Here is a 21955-nt window from a genome sequence, read left to right on the forward strand (position 1 = left end):
TGGTGCATCCACGATGAAGATAATGCATTGAGGCCAAAACCATCGCGTAGCGGCTGATTCCCACTTTAGCAGGAGGTGATGTGCTCTGCCACTGGGTGCTGGAAGGTCCTTTCTCTGCTTGAAGAGTTCACAGAGATGTTCTGCAGTCGGTGTAACCAGCTTCCCCAGCAGCTCTGGGAGGCAGCAAGTGGTGCACCCTGGCACTGGGAATGGGTTCATCACCAGTGGAAACCAGTGATGCAGCAACTGGCACGAGGTGGGCTGGGGCTTCATGGAGCAACGTGGATTTGAAAGAGAAGCTCTCCCTTGAGTCAGGAGGATGGTTTCTCACGCTGAGGTCTGTTGCTGCTCTGAAGTGGCCCACAAGATGTGCTTATCCTTTTCAGCGTCCAGCCGAAAAATTTTTCATGGGGAGGAGCTAGACCCAAGGGTTGTTTCATATCTAATGAGATAGAAATATTAGAAGGGGGGTGGTCAGTAGGTCAGAGAGGTTCTCCTGCCCCTCTGCTGTGCCCTGGTGAGACCACACCTGGAATATTGTGTCCAGTTCGGGCCCCTCAGTTCCAGAAGGACAGGGAACTGCTGGAGAGAGTCCAGCGCAGGGCAACAAAGATGCTGAAGGGAGTGGAGCATCTCCCGTGTGAGGAAAGGCTGAGGGAGCTGGGGCTCTGGAGCTTGGAGAAGAGGAGGGGTGACCTCATTAATGTTTATAAATATATAAAAGGTGAGTGTCAGGAGGATGGAGCCAGGCTCTTCTTGGTGACAACCAATGATAGGACAAGGGGCAGTGGGTACAAACTGGAACACAGGAGGTTCCACTTAAATTTGAGAAGAAACTTCTTCATGGTGAGGGTGGCAGAGCCTGGCCCAGGCTGCCCAGGGAGGTTGTGGAGTCTCCTTCTCTGCAGACATTCAAACCCGCCTGGACACCTTCCTGTGGAACCTCAGCTGGGTGTTCCCGCTCCGGCGGGGGGATTGGACTGGATGAGCTTTGAGGTTCCTTCCAATCCCTGACATTGTGATTCTGTGATACTAAGGTACATGAAGAAATCTGTGACCTTTTAAAGCAAGATGGGCTTTTCAAAGCCCTGAAATGTGGGCGATTCTAGGGTTGGGCCTTCTGCTGCTTTGCATATACCAAAAGCTCCTCCAGAGCTGGGGTGTGGTGCTTTCAGAGGATGAGGTGCAACTCCGTGGCTGATGCTTACTCAATTATTATTTGCATGGGGTTATACTGGCTGTAGTAGGTACCTCTGAGCAGAATGCCAATCCTGCTCAGCCCCTGCTAATATTCCTGTCATCATTAGCAAGGTCACTCCCAAAGTTTTGCCCCCAGTAGTCACACTCCACGCTCTTGAGGAAATCCCTGCGTCAGAGAAGGACCAAGTTTGACACCTTCCTACCGTACATCGGGTAGTTTGGCAGTGTCCTTATGCCAGCACCACCGATTATTGCACGGTGTATTGCTGAGCTGCATGGAAAAATTACCCCCTTAAATCCTATATAACACCCCATGGAAAGAGGTGGTGACGTCTCACAGCTGCATTTTGAAGACCACCCAGCCTGGACTTATTTATGCCAACATAACCTCGCTCACAACCCCTTGGCATGTCATGGAAATCACTTTGCAAGAGGACAAGAGCGGTGCCCGGATCCTGTGTATGGGTGGGATGCAGGGAGGAGAGCGGGGTGGCAGATGGAGCCACCACGTTTATCCAGGCAGGTGTTGTGGTCCTGGGTGGTTGAGTTGTGGTTTCTAGCATGGCTGGATCCATCTCAGTGACTGGTGATGGTACCAAGAGTGTCCCATGATATCGAGTCCTTCCTGCCTCGGTTTTATCAGGGATGTAACCACAGGGTTACAATGGACCTGAGATAAACCTCGACTATCTTGTGTGGGTGGGGTGTTCAGTTTCCTCACCCCAAGGTCTGGCCTGGACTTGGAGAAAAATAGCTCTGACCACCTCAGCCCCACGGCAGCAAAGGCAGGTGGGGACAGCACAGCCCTGAGCTGTCCCTGCGGATGTTGAGCCCAATTCCACACTCCTCCTAAACCCAGTCGTGCAAAAACACCTCAGACTTTTCAGTTTTGTCTGTTAAATCCAAATGCTCGGACTATTAAGTTCATCTCTCCAGTGCTTCATCCTTCAAACAGCCTCAGGGGAGGAAGGCCACCCGTGGTCCTGGTGGTGTGGGGCACCACAGCTGGATGTGATCCTGCACCTGAGCATGAGCAGGAGGCGAGATCTGCCCCAAAATAATGTGCCTGAAAGGCTGATGGTGGCCACAGGCTCCTTGGCCTGTTTTTTTTCTTCCATTGGCAGCCTTTCCACCCCTGGCAAGGAATCAAAAATGTTTGTCCAGGAATTATGACTTGCCATAGTTCAACATTATTTTTTCCTGTTGTTTTCCTTCTTTCTAGAGATGAGTCCTTTGTTGTTTCGTATCTTTAATGTGGTTTCTCAGATAAATGAGAATTAATTTGTCACACCTTCTTTCCGTCTCTCCTAAAACAGCTTTTGAACTTGCTGGACAACATCTCTGACAATCTAACAGTCGGGTACAAGTCTCAGACACTTCAAGTTCCTGCAGATTTAATTAGAGCTTGCACCTCAGGAGAGACAGATAAACCCCATCATGAGACAGAGCCGGAGGAAATCAGGCTTTTGTGGTTCCATAAAAATATTTTCCTGTGATATATTTGCCTTACTGGGTACCTTAGGGCCAGTTTGTCATGGATCACAGAATCACAGAATGTCAGGAATTGGAAGGTACCTCAAAGCTCATCCAGTGCAATCCCCCCGCCGGAGCAGGAACACCCAGCTGAGGTTCCACAGGAAGGTGTCCAGGCGGGTTTGAATGTCTGCAGAGAAGGAGACTCCACAACCTCCCTGGGCAGCCTGGGCCAGGCTCTGCCACCCTCACCATGAAGAAGTTTCTTCTCAAATTTAAGTGGAACCTCCTGTGTTCCAGTTTGTACCCATTACCCCATGCTGTGGGTCTTCCTCTCCAAGCACCAAACAGCTCATGGCCAACACAAAGACTGTGTTGGCTGTTATGACCCCAATGGATGGGAGAGATGGGTCCCAACGCCAGCGACGGTGCCACCTCATCACCCTGGTGCTCCTTGACGTGACTCAGAAGAAGTACAGGTCTTCTCCTTCACTCCCAGGGCACCAAGTGCGAGGCTGTGGGGAAGGGCTGGTTTTGGGGATGCTGCTAACGCCCCCCACCCCGGCTGCTGCTCTTTGAAGTGGGATTTTCCATCCACTGTTACTTTTCTCACACCATCTGGTGACTAATTTAGCACCTCGAAAATAACACCATCATTTCAGTGAGGGTTTGTGTGGGTTTTTTAACTCAATGAGGCTTTTCTTCATTATTTCCTGCCTCCCATCAGAACATGTAAATTAAGCAGCGTTTCTATGATGCCGGGGCAGGTTTACCTGCATCAGCCGAAGGATGTGTTTCTTCTCCAAACACAACGTGCCATCTTCCTGCTCCTCCAGCTCATCCCAGTCAACGCAACATCTTCCAGCTCAGCCTACCTGTGCACGCACACGCGCTTATTAACTTCTACGTCTTAATTGAAAGGGTGGTGTATGTTTAAGCCTTAATAATGACATCCTTTCTTCCCAAAGGTCTTTCATCTTGGAACGGAGAGGTGAACAAAGCCAGCAGAGCAGGGTTGGTGGCACGTGTGTGGTTGGGAGCCACCTGCCAAGAAATGAGATTTAGGGCTGGGATTCAAAGCATTTGCCCGACTGTCCGGGAAGCAGAGTGTTGATGGTGTGGGGAGGCAATGACAGCCCGTGGGTGACCAAGAGGAGGATTTGATGAGCAGGAGCTGGGTGTGAGGTTAATTCCAGGGCTATTAAATAGCACAGAAGACAAATCTCTAACATGACGCCCCGGCACGTCTCTGTGTGCTGGCCCATGGGCCACCCCCATGCATTTGCCTTTACCTCTTCCCAGCCTGGCTCAGTAATATAAACTGTCGGAGTCTATGGGTTAGGACTTCCCATTGCTATTTGTCCTGAGAATAAGACAGTTCAAGTCTCTGGGTGTTCTTATAACACCAAAAGAGGAGAATACAAAGCAGCTTTTCCTTGCATGGTGTTTGAGATACCAGACTCTGAAGCTGTAATTGCAGCTATAAGGGAAATATTACTTTATGGTCAACAATATGGCTTAAAAATCCCTCTAAGCTTGACTTATATCTGTGTCTTGGTGCTTCAGTGCTGAAAGATAATAAAAATGATGCTCATGAATAACAGCGGTGGTTTTGTGAGGCCAACCTTTGCTCTTTGGAGGAGATTAGGTCCTTGGCTTTCAGAAATGCCGTTTAAAGAGGTTCAAAGGTTGAACGAGAAACCGTTGTTCTGATGGATGGAGTGCGATGTGTTATTGGGGAGGGGTCTTCCAAGGATGCTCACTGAAAAAAAAAAAGGAAAAAAAGGGGCAAAGGAAGAATAGGGAAAGAAGGGGGGAAGGAAAAATAAAAGAAATAAAAGGGGGTACAAAATAAAGAAAAACAACAAAAAAAGATGTTGTTCAAAAAGGAGCAGTAAATGTGCACTGCTAATCGACCAAAGCCCTGCCAAGCAAATCTTTTGTCAGATCATCTGCCCGAAATCAAAACCCCGGACTCAGCAGGCCCCCGTACCCGCAGTTCTGCCTACGAAGCAGGAAAGCAAAAAGCCCCCGGTTCCCGCTGCTTTGTTAAAAAGCCCTTGCGACACCAGCCCCGTCTCCCCCCACCTCCAGCTGCTATATAGCGGGGTGTCCAACGTTTCTGTCTGTCACGGTGTTGGTTTGGTTCTCGCTTTTGGTTTTGGATATCAGCCGGCAGAACATGTCTCAATACTCAGGAAAAGTAAGTAACAACCCAACCGCTTCCTTTTCAGCCTGGGGTTGGAGAGTCTGAGCATCCTCCAGGTTGAAGGAGTAGGTTGAGATAATATCCTGGGGGATGCGATGTGAGCGTTGATACCAGGAAGATGGTAGATGGTAGTGGTGGTGGATTCCCCAACCCTGGAGACATCCCAGGCCAGGCTGGACGGGGCTCTGAGCAACCTGAGCTGGTGAAGATGTCCCTGCTCATGGCAGGGGTTGCACTCGATGAGCTTGGGATGTCCCTTCAACCCAAACCATTCTGTGATTCTAAATTCAGTGGCAGGGATGGGGAGGGTGCAGCAGAAGGAGTTGCATTTTGGGAGCAGAGTTTCCTGTTTAAACATTCGTGCTGGAAATATGTGCGAGTGAGCGCGAGGCGGTGAGAAGTGTTGTAAATGCGGGATGTGCTGCGTTCCCAGAAAAATAAATACAGTTCTTAGGAAAAAATGCCGGTTGACACCTTGCTTCTCTTGCTGGGAAGCAGCTAAAAGCCCCCAAACCATCCTAAAATGATGCATCTGCAAGAGATTCCCATCTGCTCGAAATGTGGGTCTGGCCATGCCACTGCTCCTCACTGGGGGCCCATTCTCTTATAGGACAGAATCATAGAACAGTTTGGTTGGAAGGGACCTTCAAAGCTCATCCAGTCCAACCCGTGTGCAAGGAGCAGGGACATCTTCAACTAGATTCTCCTTCCCCCCCAGATCACTTTCTACGAAGGCAAATGCTTCACGGGCAGGAAGCTGGAGGTCTGCGGCACCTGCAGCAGCTTCCAGGACCGAGGTTTCCTCAACCAGGTCAACTCCATCTGCGTTCAGAGCGGGGCTTGGGTCTGCTTCGACCACCCCAACTTCCAAGGGCAGCAGTACATCCTGGAGCACGGCGAGTACCCCAATTTCCATCGCTGGAATGGCCGCAGCGACCACCTGGGCTCCTGCCGGCCCATCGGGATGGTGAGTGGATAATGCTGCTGCTTCGCCATCCTGGATGGAGCATCGGTGGGACAGGGCTTTGTTTTAATGAGTCTTGTGTATAGGGGTAATAAAAAATCAGTGCTTTTTAGAAATAGTCCATCCTGTTAGAAAGAAATAGTCTCCCAGGGAAGGTTTTTTGCCCTTTGGAGTGGTCTGCATAGGCCACTAAGCCGGGAGAAGACACGTCGCCTTCCTCCTGCGGCACAAAACACAGCGGCTTTAAAGGGATGGGATTTTCCTGTGTTTTCTGCAGATGAGGTGGCCAGGTCCTGCTGGCACCACACGCTTTTCCTTTTTAATGTGAGTCGCTATTAGATACCCATGGCGGAATGAAGCAGGAGGGTCATTGCCCCAGGCACATTGAGCCGTGGCAGCCCAGTCTCCCCGTGCACCCAGCGCAGGAGCGAGCAGCCCGAGGGCTTTCTGAACCCGAAAAGCAGCTGGGATGCTCCTGCAAACTATAGCTGAATGCTATGCTGGTGCAAAAGAGCCCAGTAATCCTAAATTCAACCATATTTCCCCCATACTAGCTAGCCCTCCCCTTAGGAAGCTTTTAAAAGCAGTGCCCAGAGGAAGGGTTAATCAGGGAGGTCAAATAGTAGCAAAGAAAATTAATCTGGGTGAGGTCCTTCCATTGGACTTTCCTATCACTCATGACCCCTGGGGCAATGATGAACCCACTTGGAGCTGGTGGGGTTTCTCACTGACCTCAAAGCTGCTTTTTGGCACAGCAACGGGTTGGTTTTGGGTCTGTAGCATCCTCCCCAAAGCACCTCCACAGTCCACACATGGAGGGATGCTCTGCTTTGGATCCCATAGCCCGGCTGGCGTGAGGACGTGCTCCTCCTTCCCTGGCCCACGGTTTTCCCTGTGAGACAGCGGCGAGCGGCTCGAGGCGTTTCTGCGGTGCGGGCTCTCGGAGGAATGGTTTCTCAGGCGCGGTACCCGCTCGGCTGCTGCTGGCGGCCGCCCGCTGTGCGCTTTGGCACCGCAGCCCGGCCTTCTTGTGCATTTACATTGTCTATTTGAGAAACGCATTTAGGTATTCTTTGAATTTGGCTTCAAAACGTCCTTTCAGGTCGTGCTGTCTCATATACCTTTGCCGCAGGCTGCAGAAATCTCCCCGAAGGAATTTATGTCATGTCACCCTCAAGGGCTCACGCAGCAGCAATGGTGCTGGGAAAGTTTCCTTTTCCCTTCTTTAATTTTCCTTAAAGAAAGGCACAACAACTCCCACCAGGAATAGCAGCTAAGCATGGAACTGGAGGCGATATAGATCAGTTTAGGGGAATAGTCTAACATCCTTGTACAATCTGGACATGTTATTTTGTTGCATGAGTGCATGGAGCTGATGCTGTATTTGGGATGGAGGGTCTGTGGGGGGATCACGGATGGACGAGGAGCCACGTGAGCATAATGCAGCCCACGAGTGATGCATTTGCACCTACACGGCAGCTGTAAGAGGGTGTGCTAGGAGGTTGCACAAGTTTGGATTTCAGATTGGGTATTAGGAAACATTTCTTCATAGAAGGGGGTGCCAGGCATTGGAGTCACCACCCCTGGGGGGGTTTGAAAGACATGTAGATGAGGTTCTTAGGGACATGGTTTAGTGCTAGAGATGTGTTATGGTTGGATTTTATGATCTTAAGGGTCTCTTCCAACAAAAATGATGCTATGATTCTAAGTTTGTGTGGGCACTGGAAGAGTTGGGCTGCTTTTCACGTGCTTTTTGCGCCCTTCTGTCCCCTCTTTGTCCTACAAAATCCAGGGAAATAATTTACTTTTTTCCGCTTTGTTTGTGTTGTTTTGGTTGACTCAAATCCCTCCGTCCCCAGCACGGCGAGCATTACAGGATCAAAATATTTGAGGGGAGCCATTTTCGCGGTCCCAGCCTGGAGCTGACGGAAGATTGCTCCTTCCTGCAGGGACAAGGCTGGGACAAGACCGGCATCAACGCCCTCAAAGTGTACGGCGACGGCGCGTAAGTCACCGCGTTGTCCCGGCACGTGCTCCCTTGTCCCCTCGCACCAGCGCCACAGGGAGGGAGGCGGCTGCAAGGCCTCCCCCCATCATGGAATAGCCTGTCAATGCTGAGGGGGCTTGGAGAAAGCCTGAAAGTGTGAGTTAAGCCTGTGGTTTACAGGTGAATTTTGGTGCCTGCCTGCTGAGAGTTGGTTCAACAGGGCATGATTTTTGGCAGGTGGCAGCTAAGCATGAGCTACAAGAGCTCTGAGATGCCTTTTTAGGGTGTTTGAAACAAGGAGCCTAAGCCCAGGTTCCTTCCTTCCTTCCTTCCTTCCTTCCTTCCTTCCTTCCTTCCTTCCTTCCTTCCTTCCTTCCTTCCTTCCTTCCTTCCTTCCTCCCTCCCTCCCTCCCTCCCTCCCTCCCTCCCTCCCTTCCTTCCTTCCTCCCTTTCTCCTTCCTCCCTTTCTCCTTCCTCCCTTTCTCCTTCCTCCCTTCCTCCCTTTCTCCTTCCTCCCTTTCTCCTTCCTCCCTTTCTCCTTCCTCCCTTTCTCCTTCCTCCCTTCCTCCCTTTCTCCTTCCTCCCTTTCTCCTTCCTCCCTTTCTCCTTCCTCCCTTTCTCCTTCCTCCTTCCTCCCTTTCTCCTTTCTCCTTCCTCCCTTTCTCCTCCCTTCCTCCCTTCCTCTCTTCCTTCCTCCCTTCCTCTCTTCCTTCCTCCCTTCCTCTCTTCCTTCCTCCCTTTCTCTCTTTCTCTCTCGTTTCCTTTTCCATCCATCTATCCATCCATTCATCCATCCATCCATCCATCCATCCACAGCTCTTTCAAATCCACCCAGAGGCTTTTGGGGAGAGTGGACAGCTCTGGGCAATGCAGATCATAGGATTCCAGAATGTTTTGGGTCGGAAGGGACCATAAATATCATGTAGTTCCAAGCCCCCGCCATGGGCAGGGACACCTTCCACCCCACCATGTTGCTCAAAGCCTCATCCAACCTGGCCTTGAACACTTACAGGGGTGGAGCATCCACAAAGGTCAGGGCTTTTATTTTGGAAGTGGCCTCATCAAGGTTTGCTGTGACACCAGAAACCTCCTCCTTGGACAGCAAAAATTAGGCGGTGGTGTCTCACCTTAATATTAAATCCTGTCTCTGGGAGAGAGGGACAATTGCAGTGGCACAGATGGCTGCATGCATGGCCACCCCAATGGGTTTTGGTCACCCTCAGTGCCTTGTGAACCTGCTTTGCAGATGCGTTGCTGATGCTCAGCCCCATCCTCCTGCCCTGCAGATGCTCCTGAAAGCCTTGGAAAGATAGTGGCTTTGTCTTTTTCTTTCTGATTTAGCTGAGACCTCTTCAAAAAAATATCCAGGCTTCTGATCAGGCAGCGGTGGTTCATTAAAAATAAGGAGCAGAGCTACCAGCTCCTAAAGGGAAGAAATGGCTGGAGCCCACCGGGGAACCCATCAGGGCTGAGCATTGGAACAAAAAACATTTGAATACCAACGCTATAAAGCCAAGAGAGAGCCTGCAAGAGCTCTAGGGCCAATTATTTACTACATGCATCCCTGTAGCAGAGCCCAGAGCTGGAGGAATTGGGATGCTGCCCAGAAAATTTCAAGCACTAAAATTCTTCAGATTGATTTTTCCCCCTCCCTGGCAAAATATGTAAGGGGCATAAAGCTTGTTTTCCCTTGCATTGAAGCCTAGGCTATTTACATGACCTCTCAAAGGCTTTGAGTAGTGATAAAATAGAAAATACATATACATATATATACTGAGAGGAGCACAGTAAGGAAACCTGCTGAGTTTTGTACATTTGCATTCAGGCAAGATGGTCATTGAAAGCTTGGGAAGGGTCTATGAAAGACATTAAAAGGCAGGATGGTGCAGAGGGACCTGCTGGCAGAGGGGTGAGGCCATGGAGGACAAAGGGACACCCTACAACACCACTTTTCCCCCTTGGATGGACCAGATAAGCCCAGGTGACCCCCAGGTGCTGCTGCAGCTGGTGCTGGGCTCAACCTGGCCAAGTCCCCCAAGGACCCGTCCTGGAGCGTTTGGGAGTGGAGTAGATGGGGTCACCAGAAATGAGGGGAGTTTCAGCCCCAGGCTGGCTCGCTCTGTGATTTTCCCCCTTTAATTCCCCCAATGTGACATCCGCCTGGTTTCTTGTTGGGGTTGAGGGTGTCCGGCACCTTCCCCGCTACATTTTGGGGTCGGAGATTGCCAGAAAGGCTGGTGACCAAGCTGCTTGAGCTGTGCTGGCAATGACCGTGCTATTTCGGCGCAGTTTCAGGATGTTACCGCCTCCTTGGAAGCTGTCGCGGTTTGCGTGGCGAGCAGCTTTGCCCGTCCCACAGGCAGAACCAGCTCCCATATCACATCACATATGGCATCATCTGGTTTTAGATGAAGACATGCACTTCTTGTCCTCCTTGGTGGAGCCGCTCCACAGAGGATTGCTTAGAAATAAAAACTTTTAAAAGCTCAATTTGTTTTACAATCTGGGAGGGAATACCCCAAAATGGGCTTTTCTAAGCTACAGTGACGTAACTTGAAGGAACCAGACCAACCATTTATTCTGCTGAAGCATTTACGAGCATTTGGTAGATGTTCTGCGATCAGACTGTAAAATATCAACCAGAACAGATGCCCAAATGCCGCTCCTCAAAAAAAACAGGTTACATGTTTCTCGGTAGAGGCGAGAGCTGCTCATGGAACTGCTCCAGTCCTGTGTGGACAATGAGTGACCTGGAGCCCTTCTGAAAGCATCCGCGTGGTCCAGGCTGCAGAGCGAGCAGCCGGTTTTGGCTGATAGGGCTTGAGCTGGTTCCATGCGCATTTTATTCCCGTGTCCTCTGGGTTTCTGTGCTAATGAAACACAGCACCGAGACGTTTGAGGGCTGCGTGCTGTGTGCCTGGATCAGCTCTCCCATGCTGGGCTTGAGAACAGGATTGTCTTTTTTTTCCTGTTTTCTGGCCTCCTGGCTTGCTTGATTTCCTCTCTCACTGATGGTCTTGGAGAACGTGAATTTTAGGCAATAAAGCAACGGCTAAGTAAGCCATACAAGTCTTCACTCATCACCTTGCACCGCCAATACACTTCACTCCCATCTTTCTGCTATTCTATTCCTTTTATTCCGCTTTTTTGCAGCTTTCCTCTAAACAAAGGGACAAGCCGGTGGGTTCTTATCCCCACATCAGGTCAGGTTGTCTGCTTCCATCTACCCCAAGGACTGTCCCATTCCCTCCGCCTGACTGTGCAGAGACGCCAGCCATGCATCTGGAGAGAAACGTGGTGGTCTTGGGAAAGGCGGTGACTTTGAGGGGCTGTTCTACCCTCCGCAATATTCCCATGCATCCACTGTTCATTGAGAGATGCCCTAGAGCAGAGCTGGAACATCCACAATGTTCACCCTCTGAACATCCCTGTCCTACCACCATGTAGTATTTTCAATAACGTTGGGCATTCTCAGCAGGAGGGAATGATTGGAAAGTGCAGAAAATACAATCGGGAGCATTTTTCAGGAGTGCTTGAGAGAGGGATGGTGAGTTGATGGAGAAAGAGGCCTGTGATCATCCAAAAATATGGAGAGGTGTATATAAGCTGAAGGGATGGGGCAGAAAAGGAAGAAAGCCATGGGGTGCCTTATGAACAAGGTGTATCTAGAAGAGGAAGATAACTTTATAAATTGTTCTTAGTTAAGGTGAAGGGCTGAGCACACTCTTGGATAGTGCACATCAGCATGCGTGATGGGGGGGACACGGCTTTGAGGCAACCTGCCATTCCACGAGCAGTGGGCAGGCTTCTCCACGCGCTGCAAAGCGAGCTTCAAAGGAAAAGCCTGAGGATGCCTTTGGAAGTCTGGTTTGGATATAAACTGGCTGCAAAAAGTGCCAAAGAATGAACTTGTTTGTTTGTAGGAAACGCTCGGGATCCAAATGTCTTGGCTGAGCACATGGCAGCGATGCTGCAGAATGGGGATGTGCGAGCGTGGGCAGCGGGCGGAGAGGGGCACCGGGCAGAGCTGTGCTCAGCGTGCCCGTCGTACCTGGGCCCGCGCAGATGGGACAAGGAACCCACCACAGTCCCACCTGGTGTCCTCTCAGAAACACAAAATAAATCCAAATATGTCAAGGAATCTGTAAGGTGGCTAGACAACTAAATAGACTAAATAATCTAACCTTTTCTTCCTAGGACTCCAGCTTTTTGCTCTGGGTCAGACTGATCTGAGTCCACCAGCTGTTGTCTGACCCTGGAGGGCCAGCAGTCTTTGACCCATCCAGCAGTTAAAGGAGTTTCTCCTTTGAAATCCCACATACAGGAGGTCCCAACCCAGATGTCACAGCTGAATTCCTGGCAAGAGAGAGACCACAGAAACCAAATTATTTAGAAGGCTGTGTTTGTGCTTTGTTGTCATTCCAAAGCCAATAGGTGGGACAAACAGTTGTGATCCTTATAATATCCTTAAAAAAGCTGGGAAGAGAATAACGAGACAGGGATGAACAGTTCAGCAATGATGGGGTGGAAACATGATGGTAAAACTATCAGAGCAACGGCAAAACATGGTTCAAAAGCATGGGAGATACAAACAGAGGAAAGAGGTGACACCTGTGGCCACAGTAGGATCATGGCACAGTGTGTACTAAAGGGATGAAGGGAGAGCGGAGCAGCAAATTTGTCCCTCTTGACCATCAGAATTGCTCCTGACTTGAAGACCTTCAAATGGAGAAAGACGTGCTGAGGAAACATAGCCAAGCTAGGTGAAAAAGTCAGGCACACCAGGGCTGTTGAGTGTTGTATCTATTTAACTGTATTCCATGGGGAAGTTGGAGTTAACTCTGCATGTAGCGATAAAGTGAAGATAACCAAGCCAAGTCCTGCTCTCTGTTGGAAAGCATCAAAGAGAAGCAATTGAGAATTACTAGCAAAGAGAGAAATTATTAAATATGGTTCCCATCATAGCTAATGACTCAGTTCAAAGAGGTACAACCTACTTCAAGTGTTGCACATTTCTCCTTACAGTGCAAAATGGGGTTATCCAGGGGCTGAGGGGACTCATGTTCTTCTTCAGCACTATCAAATGCTATTAAATTGTTTCTGTTGCACATGGTGAAGCTCAGAGAGATGCAGTCCTACAGCAGTGCGAATCAGGGAGCCCCTGGTCCCTCGTTTCATCGCTGGTGTGACTCAAAACAACTTCTAACAGCAAGGTCCAATTTGGCTGTGGATAATTGCCAGGCTACGCTGGAAATGGGGGGAAGCAGCAGCAGTTACCTCCACCAGAGGCATTTCTGTGCCCAGGATGGGGCTGGGGCTGTGGTGGGGCCATTGGGCCCCAGTAGTTTGCAGCACTGAAGTCCCTAAAGGCAGCCACTCAACGTGGGCATGAGGCCACCTCGCATGACCACATCGTTGGGACCCAATTACCGATTACCAGCCCTCCCTTTCTGCTCAGGTGGGTGCTGTACGAGGAGCCCAACTACCGAGGCCGTATGTATGTGGTGGAGCGAGGCGACTTCAGCAGCTTCAACGCGTGGCAGGCGCGCAACGCGAGTGTCCAGTCCATCAGAAGAGTCGTCAACTACTTCTAGCTGAGCTTTGATCCCACCAGCGATGGCCTGCTGAGACCGGGCATCACTCTCCTTCCCACTCACTGACCCATGGAATAAATTGTTAAACACCAGCTTTTGGCTCTAAGTACTTTCTTTTCATCACTTGTGTTCAAGAGGGAATGGGTTGCAACCCTTCTAAGCTTGATTTACATGCTATTAATTTGCTTTTTCGTTCTGCAGTGATTTATAAGGAGGACACGGGAGTGATGGTGCAGAACTGGTGGTGACGAGCTGACCTGGAAACATGCTCCCTGGTGCAGTTGTGGTCTGACGTGTTCACTCTGCCCCGTCCAGGGCCACCACACAATGGACCCAGCCGACTCCTGGTGCCTGGAGGGGGTCCCGTTGGTGCACACGTGCGTTGTGAGCATGGGTGCACAGCTATCAGAGGGTTGGCTCATGCCATGTGAGCATCACGGCAGAACGTGACCAACTTGTGGGGTCTGTTTGTGTGTGACGTGCTGGTCCTGACCTAAAGGTGGTAAGATCATTCATCCTGAGTTACTTTGACCTTAGATCAACACACATTAAAAATATTTTTTAAAAAAATTCCCTGAAAGCACAAAACCTGAGCAATCTTCTTGTTGCTCCCTGATTCATAAGCCCTTCAGCTGACAATGACATTTTGAGGGGGCGGCAGCTAAGAAAACAGCCGCGACGCTGTCATTTTCTGAATAACCCTCTTCCCATCCTTCTGCCCCTTTGGTGCTCCCAGTCCATCCCAGTTGTTTCAGTGCCCCCAAACTCCATTGGCAGCTGGGATGGGAACAGCTCTGCCCATCCATCTGTGGACCATCCACTGCAGCCTGGCTGCTTCTCACTGGATTCAGCACCCGAAAGTCAGGTAGCCTCCTTTCTGTAAAGCCATAAGCTGTGGTCAGTATTAGCTAAGAGTGTTTGTTTGTAGCTATTTCAGAAAGGGGTAATTTTATTCTTTTTGCATTGTTATTCTATTAGCTGTTCAGGCTTGGCTGTCTGATGGATCCTGACAGGCAGGGGAACGGTGCAGCAGAGCTGCACAGCTCTGTGTTAATGTGGTGGGAAGGCTGCTGAGCCAACCGCTGTCCCCAGCCCTGCAAAGGGACGTGAGCGAGGCTGACAGGTCCCCAGTGCGCTGGAGCATGAAGGGGGTTGCCTGCAGGGCTGTTTTGCCCTGCGGCTCTGCAGTGGGATCCTGCTCTGTGCTGGGGCAGGTGGTTGGTGGGTCCTGTACTTCATCCTGGTGACCCTGGCTGCAGCTGCCATTCGATCACAACAATCCTACTCGGGTCACAACAACCCCGGGCAGCACTGCAGGGAAGAGTGGCTGGAAAGGTGCTCGGTGGAAAAGGACCTGGGGGTGTTTGTTGACAGTGGCTGAACATGAGCCAGTGTGTGCCCAGGTGGCCAAAAAGGCCAACAGCATCCTGGCTTGTGTCAGGAATAGTGTGGCCAGCAGGACCAGGGCAGTGACCATCCCCCGTGCTGGGTGCTGGGGAGGCCAAACCTTGAATCCTGGAGTCAGTTTTGGGCCCCTCACTACAAGAAAGACCTTGAGGTGCTGGAGCGAGTTGAGAGAAGGGAATGGAGCTGGTGAGGGGCTGGAGCACAAGTGTGATGGGAGCGGCTGAGGGACCTGGGGGGTTCAGCTGGAGAACAGGAGCTGAGGGGAGACCTTCTGATCTCTGAACTGCCTGAAAGGAGCTTGGAGCATGGAGGGGGTTGGTCTCTTCTCCCAAGGAACAAGTGATAGGACGAGAGAAAACAGCCTCAAGTTGCACCAGGGACGTTTAGATTGGATATTGGGAAAAATTTCTTGATGGGAAGGGTTGTCAGGCATTGGAACAGGCTGCCCAGTGCAGTGGTGGAGTCACCATCCCTGGAGGGGTTTAAAAGGTGTTTAGATGAGGTTTTTAGTGACATAGTTTAGTGCCAGTGTTAGGTTAACTGTTGGACTCTATGATCTTGAGGGTCTCTTCCAACTGAAATAAATCTATGATCAATTCATACTTCTCTGCCTTGCTGTTCATATTTCTAGTTAGAGCTTTTTGGCTCACTCTGGTTCTCTACCAATAAAAGGACTGGGGCAATTGGTAACAACTGGGCTTGTGCCTGTGTGAAGGACACGTGCTGTTCCCATGATGAAGTGGTGCTGTCGGTAGAGTTGCGTTGACCGAGATTTGCCCTAGATGCACACACACCATACATGTGTTATGGGGTGTAAGGAAATTTTAAAAAGAACTCTACTTTATGAATTCAACAATAGTTCGGGTGACGTTTGCCTTAGCAGTGATACAAGCAACTATGCCCTCTTGGAGACAACCTATAGCCTGGATGTCATCCTCTACCCAAGTCATTGCAGAATGGCTATAGTTGCCCCACAACAGCTCTGGCCTGATATGGTCCTGTCCTGGGTGGCTTGTGGTGACATGTGGTTCATTTGAACTGTAGAAATATTTAAGCATCTTTAATGGATAGCAAGGTACTTCTGTGTCAGAAAAGACAGCAAGGAAATGATTCATTCATTGAGTGGGATGTACAAATGTACAACTCGTGCATCAACTCTTGCGTATTTCATTTTCTTTTAATTAAATGCAGCTTACGAAACATTTTAGGAATCCTTCCAGGATTAGAGTAGCTCTTGCTTCATGAAGGCTCTAATCAGCTCCTGAGCTCAACGCACTTTATTAGAAGTTAATATTCAGTCACATGCATTGCTCTCTGTGGAGACCTTCTGGCCTTTAATCTGTTAAAAAAGCACAAATGTGGTCCCAAAGAAAGACAGGCATTGAATTGTGACTAGCTTGACAGAGGCTTTTCATTCATTTGAAGCTTGTTTGATGTCACAGTGCAGCATAAAGGATAAAGAAACAAAGGCTTTAAAATATACACGAACTGGAATCGCAGATGCTCTGGTAGCTGGAGGACAAAAGAAAATAATGAACTATCCACCCACATTCCCCTGAGAGCACAGAAATCGCCACACCTGGGCTCCTCGACACTCGGTGCACACAGCCTGGGGAGGTGACTGCCCCACGAACGCTGGGGTCGGAGCTGCGATATCACAGATCTTCTGCTGGATGTGTCCGGTGGTCCAACCTCCCCCCGTGCAGAGGGACCCGCTGACATCCCCCCCATCCGTAATGGGATACGTGGGGCCATGCATGTACACACAGATGTACTGGCTGACTCCAACATACAGCTACTGTGTGCAAGCCCGCCGCATCTCTACGCCTCAATCTCATCGTTTGCTTATAGGTACTAGTAGATTAATATTTGTTATTTAAATTGTGGACTGGGCTCTGCTGCGTGCTGGGAGTTAAAAGCACAAAAAAAGGCAGTCTAGTAAATCCATGTTGTTGTGTGGAACCCTGTTTGCAACCAGCTAGAGTTTGGCCACCTATAGTGCATTTTATGCATGTCTTTAATATGCCTACAGAGCAAATACTCATTATTTATTAACATCTGAAATCCCATTTATGAACGCACTCTCAATGCAAAGAGCTGGTCTCATGTGAACTCCATTTGAAAAAAATCCTCTGTATGCAGAAGACACCAAAAACTGGCAGTGGGGAATTGAATTCCATCTATTTTTTCTTTATTTGGAATCTAAGTAGGGTGGCCATGGGCCTGATCCAAACGGATGCTGCAGGAACATGCATTGCGTTGGCAGCGGGGGATGTGGCTCTCCTCTTCCTTTTCCCTCCCCCTCCTTGCTAAATCTGCACTTGTTTAAAGGACAGAATGTACAGATCCCATATGTTTGCTAGTGGTTAGGGTTTTTGGTTTAAAAAAACCCACAACCCCAAACATTATTGACACTGCTCTCATATGAAATGGTATGATTTGTGAGTTTATAGCGTATAAAATATAAATGACAGAAATGCCAGCTTGATGTGAAATGGATGTGAGATTGTGCAGCAGAGGTTTGGGCTGCACGTCATTAAACTGTATGGCTGAATGAGTTCTGCTACGTGCACCGAGGAGGTAAGTGATGGATTAAGCAAATTGGAAACCATTCTAAAAAAGGTTCAGATAAAACAAAGATTCAAAAATGAACAAAAGGGACAAGTTCTTAATTACGAGAGAACTAAACGAAACCAGCTCCATCTGGAAAACCAGGAAAGCCCTAATAATCAGCATTACTGGGCTTGGCCAGGCTGCTGCAGTGTAATATTCAGAATAACTTTGAATTACATCTAGCCCCAAAGCAAATAGCTCCTGCCAGAATGCCTGCGTACATTAATGTCCTTTCTCTGTAGCTGGATAATGTGGGAATTTCATAGAGTATCTCTTTCAAATGAATCCTTGAAAGATATCTGAGCCACCACAGTACTTTTGCATTGCTGCGTTACCCAGTATACGTACATATAGCGAAGGTAAGGAGGAAACTGCCCACTGACCCGCTGTTGGCATGTTTGATGTTGTCACAGCTCAAATGGATCGCTAGTAGCTGCTTACGCAGGTGAGAGGGCTGCTCAGCACCTCCCTTCCCTGAGGAACTCAAGAGGTTTTATCCTGCGATTGAGGCCACCCAGTGCTCACACCTTCCTGGGCTTCTCTCCTCCTCCAGAGACACCCACCTGGGGCTGGTACAAAGGAATTCACCCCTTGGTGTCCACTAGAGCTGTTTTATTAGCTCTTTAAATAGAAAGTCGTGCCCACCAGTGACCTCTGTGATTGCAGAAAGGAAATTAACGGCTTCGAAGGACATTGCTGACCTCTGGTACCAGGACTAGAGCCAGGGTCACCATTCAAGCCCAAGCAACGACAGCGTGAAAATGTAGAGGGAACGTATCTTAATACTCTGGGAACACTGACAGATATCCTAGCTTCCATGCTTTGCCTGGTTTGTTTTTAGTTTTCTTTTCCCTGTTGTATTGAAGTAAAGGGAAAATTAACTTGGGCCAAAACAGGTTTGGCTTTGAATTTTTTCTACCCATGGGCTCAAACTCTTGTCCAGGAGTAAATCTGAAACAGGCAACAAGTTCTTGAATCAGATGATATCTGCCTGATGTGGTCAGCATCGTCAGCATTGCAAATGGTTATTTGTTTTGATTTTTAATTTCAAATCATCTAGTTTGTTGGAGAGGTTAAGTTCAGTTAAATTAGCCTCCAGTGGTTGGAACTCAGGTAGTTTGGTGTCCTCTTGTTTCAAGAGTAACGGTTCAACCAGCAGAGGAGGCGCAATAACATCTCATACAACGTGAACTGTTCTCATATTTACTGCTGGCTATCAAGGAAACCAAGCACACATGGAAGAAAGTGAAAAAGGACAGAACTAAAACATGCATTCATTTTCTGTGGAGTAACAGAACCACTGAAGAAAGAGCAAATGGGTGCACCACATTTTCCACGGACAGCTGACCAGCTTTATGTGGTTCGGCATAAGTCAGTTTGTAATTAAGTCAAGCTGTCCTGGTTTAAGCACGTTAACATATGGAGGAATGTACCAGTCTACTCAGTCAAATTGTGCGTGAAGCAAACACGGAATCATATTGAAACTGTTAATGTAAATTCCTTCTTTAAATATGATGGTCTCTAGTGGGTTGAGGTAAATCCGCACTTTGTGTAGGCATACACACCTGCACTCACACCATCCAAAACGCACTGAATGCTTCCCCTCACTCAGAACAGTTCCATGTGCTCCTGGAAGCGTAGAAGCATTTTGGTTGGAAGAGATCCTCAAGATCACTGGATCCAGCTGTTAACTGGCACTAAACCGTGTCCATGTCTACATCCTCCTGAGACACTCCACTGTCTGGGATGGTGAAGGATCAGCCCCTGCTATTTCATGGAAAAATGGCATTTAAAACAAAAAATCCTTTAACTCATCACAGCAGTTTTGGGATGCCACTGCTCGGTTTCTTTAGCCTGACACAAACTCAGAGAGCTGTTTTCTTGTGTGACTGGTTCTTGGTGGTCACCAGCATCGCTCATTGTCTGTGATGGAGTAAGAGAGCAGCACAACTCCTTCCCTGCATGAGGCCGCGCCAGGCAAGACAACCAGCCCACGGTCAGCACAGGTTTATTCATGTTTTAGAAGAGGTGCTTTTAAACTTTGACGTTTCTGTCCCATGATCATGGTGGTGGGAAGGTGGGTGAACGATCCTGAGTCACAGATGGGCAAGACTCTGTGGTTTCAGCCGACTTTCCCCTTCTATTTTTTTTTTTTTGTGCTGTTGGAAACCAGCAACTTAGATAAGAGAAATAGCAAAAGAGTGTCTGTGGAATGGACATCTTCCTTGCGCACTCTACTGAAGGTGGCCAACACCAAAACAAGTCTTTTACCTTTACATGAACCAGTTCTATGTGGTATATAAGCCATAAGGTACTAGCACGTAACTGAGTCCCTTCTGACACAATAACATGCCTGATACTATAAGCTTGGTTTAGTTCTTTCTGGGTAGGCTGTACATGAATCCTGCTCTTAAATCAAGCTGAAGTTTTCCAGAAGACAAAGCACAGTGTGGGTCAGTCCAGATGCAGAGCTGACCTGCTAAACTACGCGAGCGCAACAGCTGCTCCAGTAATGGAACTGGGAATCAAAACTGCTGAGATTTGCACAGCTTTATACCGTTGTCATTGGTTTTCTTGGCTGGTAATGCAAGAAGAAAACAATAACATTTGAGTCATCTGAACCTACAATAATAATAATACTAATAATAACAGGATTCCAAAGGCTTTATTTTGTGTGTATCCTGCCATTATTGACTTGCCCTTTGAAATTACTTTTCTGAAAATAATAGAGCTTCTTTTTTCACTGAGGGTTGGGGCCAGATTCATTTGTCACCTACCTTTTGAAAAGAGAGGAAAACAAGCAGGCAAACACCATTTTGACTTCCAGAATTTAGCATTTCAGTTCAAGTCTAATTACAGAGCTGACAATCTGCATTTCAAAGGTTTCAGACTTCTCTTCTTACAGTTTATTAATAAATAATAGTTAACAGTCAGCTCTCTTGGCAATTAAGGACCACACATCCCATCAGAAATAGGGACTTCCATGATACTTGAAAAACTTACACTGAATGATTCTTCTTTTCAGCTGCATTCAGACAATACAGGTTTGGAGATATAAAAAAATACCCTGATAGGAATTCAAAGCCTCTGTAACAACCCCCCAGGCCTGGGATTTGTCTAATAGTTTGCTATTAAATAGATTTTTGGCTGGAAAGAAATACCAGACAGTGTTTCCCTTGTTCCACCTCTTGGGGTAGTTTTATTTCTTTTAAATTGGCATTTGACTCTTTAGCACAAACTTGTTGTCAAGATGCTGGAAGCTCCAGGGATGGTATAGGTCACCAGGTTCTCAAAGCTTGTGCTGATTCCTCGTGGAAGGTGTTCCTTTCCCAGCATGTCTAAAGCAGGACAGAATGATGATATTAAGAATAATAATAATAACAACACTAATAAAAACATTCAAAGCAGTGATTTTTCCATTTGGGTCCAACTACCCCCTTGAAAGAAGCAGCAGAACACTTAAGCTTGCATGGAAAAAACCCAAAATCATGTCAGAAGATGTCTGCCTCAGTCCTTTGCTCTTCTTGATTTCTGCTGGGTGCAGACAATACAGGGAAGCTCTGATTCACCAGGTGCAAAGTGTGACTGACGAGTGTCAAAGGCAATCGGTGCCAATCAGTGTGAAGTAGGGCAGACCCAGAGCTGCATGCTGGACACTGCGGCCTGTGCCAAGGGAACACCGGCTGGTTTAGGGGCCCGGTGCAGAACTGGCTCATCAAGCAAACCAGGTAGTTCAATCAAATTTGTTTAGCCTAACTGGTCTGATTTCCTGCAGCCAAATAGCTGGCACACAGCGTGTGTGTGTATTCCCGTACGGTGAAAAGTCACTCTTCGCATTTCTGTTCCTGTTCAGGAGTTCCAAGACTGCATATTTGAGTAGCATCTCTGCAAAGTAACTATTGTGTTTTATCATTTCAGTGGCTTGGTTGTGAAATTCATGCTTGAGGAGAAGTCCCAAAGTCCCAAATAGCATCTCCTCTGTCCTGATTCTTTCCTCCTGCCACTTCTGTGCCGTTGTAACTCCCTGGGACCTCATCTCCATGCCTTAAACATCAGACACTCACTAATAGACTTGTAGAACACTGACTGGATGAAAATGGCATATCAAATTCAAGGCTGGCAGTGAATCAAAACCATTGGTTTGAACCAGCTTCTCCTTTCCTTCACCAACACAGAAATCAGGAGGAAAAGCACCTTTCTTATTAGCAAATGGTAATGGAGCCAAATTTAAAGAGGAGAGAGGAAAAGTATATTCCCTATGGTTAATACTCTTAGCTAATGTAACCGATTTCGCTTTATCAAAGTCAGTTGTAGGTGTAACTGAGCTCTGAATCTTCATTCTCATTGCATGGCTAGGCGGAGCGGGGATCTAAAGGGTTAACAGCACAACTGCTAGTCTCCTTTGTATTTATCTGTATGACCGTAAGTAATGTATATTTTGAGCAATTGCATCCAAAATGAACAGATCTGTGAGAGGAGATGGATCACTTGCAGAGCAGAACAGGAAG

The 21955-nt window shown here is 48.3% G+C and overlaps 1 protein-coding gene across 1 annotated transcript; it reads left to right on the forward strand.

Annotated features, from left to right (window-relative positions):
- The first annotated feature begins 4855 nt into the window (after positions 1 to 4855).
- Positions 4856 to 13479, forward strand: CRYGN (crystallin gamma N). Its single transcript, XM_065832756.2, has 4 exons — positions 4856 to 4876; positions 5601 to 5849; positions 7706 to 7851; positions 13292 to 13479. The coding sequence occupies exons 1-4, from the start codon at positions 4856 to 4858 to the stop codon at positions 13425 to 13427; spliced, it is 552 nt and encodes a 183-aa protein (XP_065688828.1). The 3' UTR covers positions 13428 to 13479.
- Positions 13480 to 21955: the final 8476 nt, after the last annotated feature.

This window comes from Patagioenas fasciata, chromosome 2 (genome assembly GCF_037038585.1).
Source record: "Patagioenas fasciata isolate bPatFas1 chromosome 2, bPatFas1.hap1, whole genome shotgun sequence".
In the NCBI taxonomy this organism is placed as follows: Eukaryota; Metazoa; Chordata; class Aves; order Columbiformes; family Columbidae; genus Patagioenas; species Patagioenas fasciata.